This window comes from Poecilia formosa, unplaced genomic scaffold, assembly GCF_000485575.1.
Source record: "Poecilia formosa unplaced genomic scaffold, Poecilia_formosa-5.1.2 Scaffold82, whole genome shotgun sequence".
In the NCBI taxonomy this organism is placed as follows: Eukaryota; Metazoa; Chordata; class Actinopteri; order Cyprinodontiformes; family Poeciliidae; genus Poecilia; species Poecilia formosa.
Window position 1 is genome coordinate 135635 of NW_006800021.1, and position 9931 is coordinate 145565.

The following is a 9931-nucleotide window of genomic DNA, read 5'->3' on the forward strand; positions in this document are numbered from 1 at the left end:
TATATATATATATATATATATATCCATGAGATTAAAAAGTGTGCACTAAGTTCTCCAAATATCTAAAAGTTGTAAGTCCTTCAGAGAAAGTTCAGTATCAGTAACGTCTCTTTGTTTCAATATCAAAAATCAGTTAAATGTTCACAATAGAAGATGCTGCTAAGGTTTCCGACTGAACTTAAACTCAACAGCTAAGATGTTCCAGCTTCACCTGTAGCCTGTGATGTTCCAGAAAGGCTCGGTGCATGCTGGAAGCTCTACTGAGCTCAGGGCGCTGAAACGCGCGCACTCACCTAAAGCAAGCCTTTACTGAGGGGAGATAAAAGAGGCGCACGGGCGTTCAGTGACGTTGCTATTCAATTCAAATGAGTGACAAGACTTATTGAAATAAAACATTGAGCGCAGAGCGCAGGACGCGTTTTTCCTGCAGTTGTGCAGGGGTTGGTGGGGTGGGGGTGGGGAGGCGTGGATCTGTCTCGTTCACTTTTGACATTCTCGTGGCAGCAGTGGATTCTCTTCGTAGCGCGGCTCAGACAACAACACCCTGCCGGTGATCGGAGGAGAAGCGAGGACAGATCACTCTTTACGGATGCACCGCACTTCGATCCGCTCGGGAAACCCTTTGTACCTGGACTACTTTCAAGGGGAGCGCTTCAAGCCAAACTTTCGCACTACTCGGCGGCCGGTGGCGGAATGTGAGAAACTTCCTTTTTGGCGCATGTTCTTCTGCACCGCGCAGAGCCGCCTTCTTCTGCTTTCTGCGCGGCTGGAAAGCAGAGGAAGAGGTGGTGGTGGCGGCGGTGAAGTAGGAGGAGGAGGGTCGACTTATAACGACTCGGTCAATTGCCTATGGACGACATTGGTCCCCTCTCTCCAAAGGCGAATGCTTTCAGTATTGCCTCTTTGATTTCGGCTGCAGAGCGAGCAGGAAACGCGGCGTTTGACAAACAAGGCACCGGTCTGGACAGCCGGAGTTACTGTAAAATGCACTACAGCACTGTCACCCGGGAAATGGAAGGTAAATCTGTGTAGATCAAGCAAAAAATATATATATATACAAAATAACAATAAAAAAAACCACTTTGGAGATGCGTGGAAGGGGATGATTAAAGAGAGGGCGGAAACTGCTGCAGTTGATCACAGTTGCACTGATTTCAGCAGGGAGAAAAGTCTGCAGATAAAAGCTTCCAAATCCCCGCAGCGTTCAGAGTCAGCACTAATTCGCGAAGATCACGTCGAGGAAGAAGCCAATAGGAGGAGGGTTTACAGGGGCACCCCGTGCGTAATGGTAAAAACAGACCATAATAATCACCAGCCACCTACGAGGGGAGCGGGGGGTGGGGGGTGCGAGTGTAAATCCATCCCACTCGTGCATTTGTCCATAAACTAGGAGCGCGACAAGTCACCGGCAGCCTGTTTGTTTGTTCATGCAAATCAGTGTTTTCCTCGTACTCCTCTCTGCAGGCCAGATCAGCTTTTGTTTGTTAACGGGGGGCAAATGTGGGCGATACCCTTATCCAAAAAGTTCAATGGGTGCCGGAAAGGCTATTAAAGAAAAAAGAAGAAGGGGCGCACTTCGGTGTCAATCAGTCTCGTCCCAGGGCGAGGAAAAGGCACATTACCTGCAGTTCCTTATCTAAATAGAAATAAGAACCGGTTTTTATCGCGAAGGGGAGGCCCTCTGCGTCAGATAAGAGAGGAGACTGCGCTGCGGTGTTAACACACAGCGCACAGCGTCAGAGCGCAATCGATCTGAAGGGGGGCAAAAAAAGCCATTCACACGCACTCGAAGCAGCGCGTATTTGAGAGCAGTTCTGCGACGTGGGTTCTCTCTTTTTTTTTTCTCTTTTTTTTTCTACTTTTTGGAAACCTTTCGTCACTTTTGGGAATTCTGCTGGTTTAGATCAGGAAGTTTTTAGTCAGGCTGAGCTCGCATTGGACGCAACTCCGAGGACTAAATGATCAGTTTTTGAGCAGAAAGGGCTGTATTTAAGCCTCCCACCTTTCATCGGAGAATTATTCGACCCTGCTTCTGGGTTTTTTCTTTTCTTTTTTTTACCGTTTGTGTTTAATCGACTTTTAAAGAGTAAAAAAAAAAAAAAAAAAGCCGTTTTCTGGGATGATTTCAGCCATATCCAGCCCGTGGCTGACGCAGCTGTCCCATTTTTGCGATGTTACAGCCTTCACGACGAGCAGTCTGAGCAGTCTCAACTCGCCGGGGGGCTACCACCTCTCTCAGTCCCCCGGGGACCCCTACAGCCAACATGAGTCCCACTTCGAGCCCTGCCCGGCCGCCCAGCACAACTACAACTACCCGGGCTCCAACCCGGGCCAGAGCCAGGGCCAGGCGAGCGACGGCGGGACTCCTAACTGCTCGTCGTCGTCCTCCAGCTCCACGCCGAACAGCAAGAGCATCGTGAAGAAAAACCCCAAGGTGGCCAACATTAGCGTCCAGCTGGAGATGAAGGCTTTGTGGGACGAATTTAACCAGCTGGGCACGGAGATGATCGTTACCAAGGCTGGCAGGTGAGAGCGCGTTAAAGCTCCGACCTGAGAGAAAGGGAGCGAGGATCGGACATGTTTTACTGTAACAAGTCACCACAATAGTGCATGAACATCACGCGCCAAAGAAGACACGAAAATTATTGTTATTATAACTACTATTATTTTTAATAATTAAAAAAAACTAACAAGAAAGTCATAACCACCATTCGTCACCACCGAATACGAATTGAGGTCTATTTTTGTAATAGGCTTTCATATATAGTACACATTAAAAACATATATTTATATATATTTTTTATAATTCCCTACCATTTCTTTAAACAGCATATATGCAAATCCGCGATTGTGTAACTGAATTTTCTCCCACAATTAGACAGTTTTAATAAAACATATCCGTTTCACTTTATTTGAATTATAAAATAGCACATTTTCAGATTTTCGTTTGGTGTAGTTTATATCTGCATTAAATATATGATCCTGATGTTTTATAGAACTTAAAACAATGAGATTATTTTAAGTTCTCACATTTCGTCATCGTGAGCATCAATTTCATGCCATTATGTTGAATATTGTTGCTCTTTACACGACTCAAAGTGAAAATACAAAGTCGTTTCGTTATTTATTGTATTTCGTTGCTTTTTAGTTTTAAACTCTTCCTCCATAAAAAAGAGCTAAATTATAACAAAAATAATTTAATAGTATTGGTAAATTTGGCCCATTTTTAAATTAAATTTAAAAATAATAAAAATATGAAATATGAAACATAACACTGAGTCAACTATAGGAAACACACTTACTGCAGACTGTTTATTATTAATAATAATAATAATAATAATAATTATTATTATTATTACTACTACTAGAATGCAGAGGTAATAATAAGGAGAAATCAGCCTGCAGCCTGAATGGGAGGCTTGGGTTTCCTCTCTCCGTGCTGTCTGACAGGAGAAAGGAGATCTGCTGCAGAGCACTTTAAAAGCTCCTTCAGCCTCACCTAGCCACAACACTGATGTTAATTGAGCGTTGATTTTGGGATCCCTTTCACTGACTCGACTGGTGGATTACTCAACTTTCCTCTCTTATTCTTGAGCAACTTTTAGGGTGAAAACAAGCCTTAGGGGGTGGAAAGAGGCTCAGCAAGAAAAAAACAAAAACAAAACAAAAAAAAAACTAAAATTCTGCAGAATCGCAGCAAACCTCCCGAAATATGTTACATAAATGTATTTGTTTCAGGACGCGAGGATAATATTGTGCATTAAATGAATGTTTTAATATCCAACTGTTCCCTCTTGGTGCAAACAAAAAGTTCAGATTCAGAATCGACTGAGTAGTTACTACCCAGATTAGCACCCGGATGCGGGTGTGTATTTACATTTGCTCTAGCATGAAAATATCTGGGATTTGTCAAAAGGCAGCATAAGAAGTAGAAATATACTAAAGGGGGGGAAAAAGTCTTAAGTGCAGCAGAAAATACATCATATACGTGGCAGCATTTGGAGGGACTTTGTCCAGTTACGCATGAAGTGGTTGCAGGATTTTTAATAATCACAGTTATGTTTTCCTGCCTGCAGTTCAGACTAAATGGGGCCCTGAGCTCAACGTATCCCAGCAAAATGCCTGCGGGCATTTATACTTTGGCAAATATGCCCTTTTTTCCCTCCACAAAAGTCAACGCAATTTAGTCAACGACTAAAGCGCGCTAATAATCGGCCTGTGGGGAAACGGGGCCTTACGTCATATATTCTGAAGGAAATGCAAGTTGAAGATAAAGAATTAAACACTTTAATCTGTGGTTTTCTTTTCCCTCTCAGGAGAATGTTTCCAACTTTCCAAGTAAAAATCTTTGGGATGGATCCCATGGCAGACTATATGCTGCTGATGGACTTCCTGCCTGTAGACGACAAGCGATACAGGTAACGTCTTCCTCTTTCTTTCAACTGTTTTCTCTCTGTGAGTGTTTATTTTTGTTTTAGGGCGGGCATTAAATTTAATCAGATAAAGAAACAATTGATGCAAAGATAAAGGTACAAGGAGCAAAGTTGGGCTATAACACACAAAAAAAGTTTCCATAATTAATGAGTTTAAATTCACCGTATTTCTGGGATTACCTAAATCACATAAATGTTTTTCCACACAGTTTCATTTGACTAAACTTTCATTTCCGATTTTCTTCGCCTTAGCGGAGTGACATTTTGCATAATGTTGCATAATGCTATTAATATACTTTTGTTTTTAATTTACTCTTCCAGGTATGCTTTCCACAGCTCGTCGTGGCTGGTGGCGGGTAAAGCTGATCCTGCCACACCGGGGAGGGTGCATTACCATCCGGACTCTCCAGCCAAGGGCGCTCAGTGGATGAAGCAGATCGTCTCCTTCGATAAGCTCAAACTCACAAACAACCTGTTGGATGACAACGGACATGTAAGTACAGCCAGGGGAGGAAACGGAGCTGCGCCGAGGAACAAATCGGTGCTGTTTGTTCTGCGTAACGGTGATGGAGATAAAGTCAAATATCTCAGCAAAAAGCAATCAAACTCATCTTCACGGAGTTTTAAAAAAATAAGGAACATAATTCAGCACAGCATGGATAGTATTTGTGTGTTATCATAAACTGAAAACATACCGTCAGAGAGTTATTGAACATTATTTTCGACGTTAAAATGATTTCCGATTAATAAACATGATATTTTATATAATAGTGATGTATTCGTTGAAATGGCATTGCGGATAATTCTGCAGCTTAAAACTAATTTTACTACTCTTGGCGCCTCTTAGAAATTAAATAATGAACAAAATTTGGCGTAAAAAGAATGACTGAACATGCAGGTTTAGCATACATAATATTTTCTTCCTAGACGATAACTTATTGTTCATTTAGGCATATTCAACAATTTCTGGGTTGACCTGTGAACGGTACAGTCAAAATTGGAGTTTCTTTCAAAGAGTGATTGCAAACTTAATTGCGGTGGGTTTTTTTTTTAATATATATTTTTTAATGATTATTTTTATTTTTTTGTAAATTATTTCCAACATTCCCATGTTTGGTTAAATATATATTTAATGTATTTTACAGATGTTTTTTTTTTCTTTTTCCTTTTTCCTTTTGCTTATTCATACATTTTGTTCACAGCAGTTTGTTAGTTTTTACTACCGTCATTTAAAGTGCATTTGGACGTCTTTGTAATATAGACCAAACTTAGTCTCCTTTTAACATTGATGTTATTTTTCAGATCATCCTGAACTCCATGCACCGCTACCAGCCCAGGTTCCATGTGGTTTATGTGGATCCCCGCAAGGACAGTGAGAAATATGCCGAGGAAAATTATAAAACGTTTGTTTTTGAAGAGACTCGCTTCACAGCGGTCACAGCGTACCAGAACCACCGGGTAAGAGATGTTTACCGCCCTGCGTAAAGTCTGCAGTGTAGTCAGCGCGCGGCGCATTGTGTTGACGCAATAAATGCATATTTATCGTGCTGGTAAAGTTAAAATAGTTCCAAATTTACTTTTTTACCATTTATTTAATAATGAACAAATTATCTAGACCAGGAACCATTCGCATTTTTGGAGCGTGTTTGGTTCAGAGCTAGTGCCATCCTCTTTTACATCATCTGTCCTCTCCGCATGTTTAGAGTCATACTTCACTGTGTTTTTTAGTTTTCTGAATAACAGATTATCTTTTTTTCTTACCAATATTCAGTCAAAGTTCATCAATAATAAAAAAAAGGAAGTACTTAATTTCAGTTAAAATTTTATGGATTTTCAGAAATGAGCAGCAAACTTGTTTTGCTTGTAACAAAAGCAAAAGCCGAGAGCTGGAAAAGTTTAGACAGCAATTTAAGGAACTTTTATGAAAATGACAAGTCAATAATACAAATAAAGCGTTTAAAAATGATAGTAATATTAATAAATATAATTGTATTTTAATAATTTTTCAAATCACTTTCTAAATCGAGAAGATGGAGTGGTAAGCACTGAGATTATTTTTGTGTTTTCTGTTGCTTTGCAGATCACACAGCTGAAGATCGCCAGTAATCCGTTTGCAAAGGGCTTCAGGGACTGTGACCCAGAGGACTGGTGAGTTTTATTATATTCAAACATTACACAGTCATTGTCATGTTTTCACAAGTCATAAAAACAGAATAAAAAAACCGATATATATATATATATAACAAGTTATAGAGGTGCTCCATGGGTTTAGTTTTTTTTTTTTTTTTTTAGAAACTCATGAACTGCAGAAATCACAGGATATTGTTTGAAAGTCAATCAACTGTGTTTGTCTGTCACTGACAAATTGCTCGACTCCCAGTGTCTGATGAAAGAAATAGACTTTTTTCAAAATATTTATTATTAAGTTGTGTTTTTATTTTTATTTTTAGAACGTATAAATCAAAATCAGTAGTGTTTTGAATTATTTCTCTATTTTGGCTTTCTTTATGCTTGTCCTTCTACATCACATTCACTTTCTATTCCTCCACTGTAAAACGATCCTCACACACACATCATTCCAGGATATGAAAATGAGTTTTCATCCCCTTAACGTCGAAAGAAACTGTGCCCTTGACAATCCTTAAGTGACTTTGAAACTGACTCCACTCTCCCGCTGCAGGCCCAGGAATCACAGGCCAGGCTCCCTGCCAATAATGAGTGCCTTCGCCAGAACAAGAAACCCAATGTCATCTCCCCCTCAACAGAATGGCACAGAAAAAGGTCTGCAGCTCGCTCTTTGTTTCACTTCAAGCTTCTTGCCAGCGATTGAATATCCAGCAGAGGCTGGCTGAGCTCTTCTGTGTTTGTGGTGCTGTATTTCTGTCAGCTGTTGGGCTTTTTTTTCTTTACGACTTTCCCTCGACTGAAGTGCAGTAGTGCATTTGCTGTATCAGCCCATTGTTGGTTTTAAATTAAACATTAAAAATCAGTCAGCCAATGTCATGCGCTGGCAACATAATAAAGGTTATGTTGCATAACCGACCACAGATTCAGAGTGCTACAAAAACTGGAAGGAAAATTAGATTTTGAAAAAAAACTGAAGTAATGAGTGATGTACTGATTAGCTGAGAATAAACTTCAAATATTTTTAAAATCCAAGAGTTTCATTGTAGCTGCCCCAATTATTTTTGTTTTTGTTTTTAATTCTGTATTTATGGTTATTTTTGGAATTTATTCCAAAGATAAACAAAAAACTTTAAAGCCATGATTTTATTTGTATCATTGGTATTATTCTTCATATTTTTAATTTGCAATTATTTTTTGGACCATGCTTTCATCTGGACACAGAAAGTGTTTTCACAATACTGCTAATTTTGTAGAAATAAGAACAGGCATTTAAAATATCTCTCGTGTAACTTATTGTTAAGGCTTTTGCTATAAGCAATAAATTAATTGCATGATAAATTAAAACAAGCGCAATAATTTCCATTTGCATTCTTATTTTTCTCATGTCTCTCTTTCTACCAATGAGTGGATGACAAAAGTCCTCAGTCTGGTGCTTTGGTCTCAACAAGCCCCTTTTTTGAAGGACAATTGTGTTTATTTAAACTTCAGCATCTATTTTATCTGTTGTTTTTTGTGCTTTTGTTTATTTATTTTGAATATGTTAAATCCATTCCAGTTCCAATGTTAAACGTTTGTTACCATTACATTACTTGAAAGTGATCTCAAAATAACAATATTCTTGTTTATCGCGATAACTTCTGGGACAATTTATCGTCCAGCAAAATTTACGATAGCGACAGGCCTACTTATTGTATTGTATTTCAGTCTGGTTTTCTCTAACTTCTTCATTTTTCTGAACCATCACAGAAGATGCCAGACGGGAATATGAAGGAGACCCCAGCGGCACCCCAATTCACGCCGACCCAGCCCACCAGCTGATGTCTCGTGTCCTCAGCCCAGCTCTGCCCGTCCCAGGAGGCCTCCACGCTGTGCCACTGACAAGCGGCCGACCGAGCCCTCCCCACGACCTCCGACCCGATCCCCACCCACTGCCCCCGGACACCCTGCACCACCACCCCTATAAGTACCCCACCGCTTATGAACACTACCTGGGAGCCAAGACCAGGCCTTCGCCTTACCCTTTACCAAGCATCAGAGGACACACGTACCATCACCACATGAATCCCGCCACAACTAACATGTACTCGGCAACTAGCGGCCCCTCTAACTACGACTACGGGCCCAGATAATGACTGATGTCCATCAAGGATAAAGCCGCACAGCACTGTGGGAAAACTAGGCGGACAGGAACAGCAACACGGTTCAGTCAGGCAATGGTTTCTGCAACACGTGGGGTTTAATCAGAGGCTGAGACTCCCCTCTGCTGGATAAATCCTGTCATATTTATTTAAAGGAAATGCATCTAAGCATGGACACCTGTTCTAAGCCCTCAAATGGGTCCGCTTTGACCTTTGAACCCGAACGGAAAGAGCTCCAGCTCGAGCAGCGCAAGACGTTAAGCCGTCAGGCAGTCGCAAAAGGAGGACCCAGTTCCTTAAGACGGACAAGACTTTTGATCACAGACTGGGATTGATTTATTTTTTTCTCTTTTTGATGCACTTTTCGATTTGCTTTGTTTTTATTGCTTTAAAAAAAAAAGCCATACGTTATATATCACCCACGAACCTTCTAGGTTAGTAGACGAGATGTTTGCATGTTGAGCTCATCGGAGAGGATGTCAAAAATACATCGAAATGGATTTTTTTTTTTTTGCTTAAAAGGAAAAGAAAAAAAATGTTTAAAATTTATAAACATCTCGAGCCGCTCTGAGTAGCTTGTACCATGGCACTGACTTGCAGCAATTCTAAGTAAATAAAAACAAAGCAGGAAGAACTCTTCTGTATCTGTAAAATAAACATTAAATTCTTGTAATTCATCCAAACGAAAGGGTCTCTGTGCGAATCTTCCATTTGAAGTGCTCCCTGCACAAAAAAGCGGGGAATTGTTTAAAAGAATAAAAAAAAAAACAGGCTTGCCTCTCCGATAGCACTGTCCGACCGGATCTGCCCTGCTGAAGTCGGCTGACGTGTCTGCTGCTTTTGCAGTTATTGGCAGGCAAGATTTGAAAGCTGTCTAAACATTGGAATGATTCAAATGGTGAAATATGCACCTGGTTTTAAAGACACACACACACACACACACACACACACACACACACACACGCACACACACACACCCCACACACACACACACACACACAATCACCTTTTAGCCAAACTGAACTGAATCTGGGTTTACTTCTTGCAATTATTATTATTTTAAATAAAGGATTTAGATTTCTCTCTTTTTTTGAGTAAAACTATTTAAAACTTTAAAAGCAATAATTAATCATAATTGCTTTGAGAATTTATTTAGCTTACCTGTTGGACATTTGAGCTTGCATCTTATGCAGTCTTTATTTTTCATTTCAATCCCAGCACCTCCCATTCCCC

The 9931-nt window shown here is 40.3% G+C and overlaps 1 protein-coding gene across 2 annotated transcripts; it reads left to right on the plus strand.

The window, feature by feature from the left end:
* Positions 1-496: 496 nt before the first annotated feature.
* LOC103141333 (T-box transcription factor TBX1-like) lies at positions 497-9450 on the plus strand. 2 transcript variants are annotated; one of them, XM_007556940.2, is made up of 8 exons: positions 497-695; positions 2181-2526; positions 4317-4418; positions 4755-4926; positions 5736-5891; positions 6514-6581; positions 7114-7214; positions 8307-9450. In XM_007556940.2, exons 1-8 carry the CDS (start codon positions 590-592, stop codon positions 8687-8689), a joined length of 1434 nt encoding a protein of 477 aa, XP_007557002.1. In that variant the 5' UTR covers positions 497-589; the 3' UTR covers positions 8690-9450. The 2 variants fall into 2 exon arrangements, with proteins under 2 accessions (XP_007557002.1, XP_007557000.1); XM_007556938.2 differs by lacking the exon at positions 497-695 and adding an exon at positions 702-1018.
* Positions 9451-9931: the final 481 nt, after the last annotated feature.

Coding starts and splice junctions, on each gene's coding strand:
- LOC103141333 (XM_007556938.2), top strand. CDS start 850: ATGGACGACATTGGTCCCCTCTCTCCAAAGGCGAATGCTTTCAGTATT. Junction 4,927..5,735: donor TGTTGGATGACAACGGACAT/GTAAGTACAGCC, acceptor GTTATTTTTCAG/ATCATCCTGAACTCCATGCA. Junction 6,582..7,113: donor GACTGTGACCCAGAGGACTG/GTGAGTTTTATT, acceptor CTCCCGCTGCAG/GCCCAGGAATCACAGGCCAG.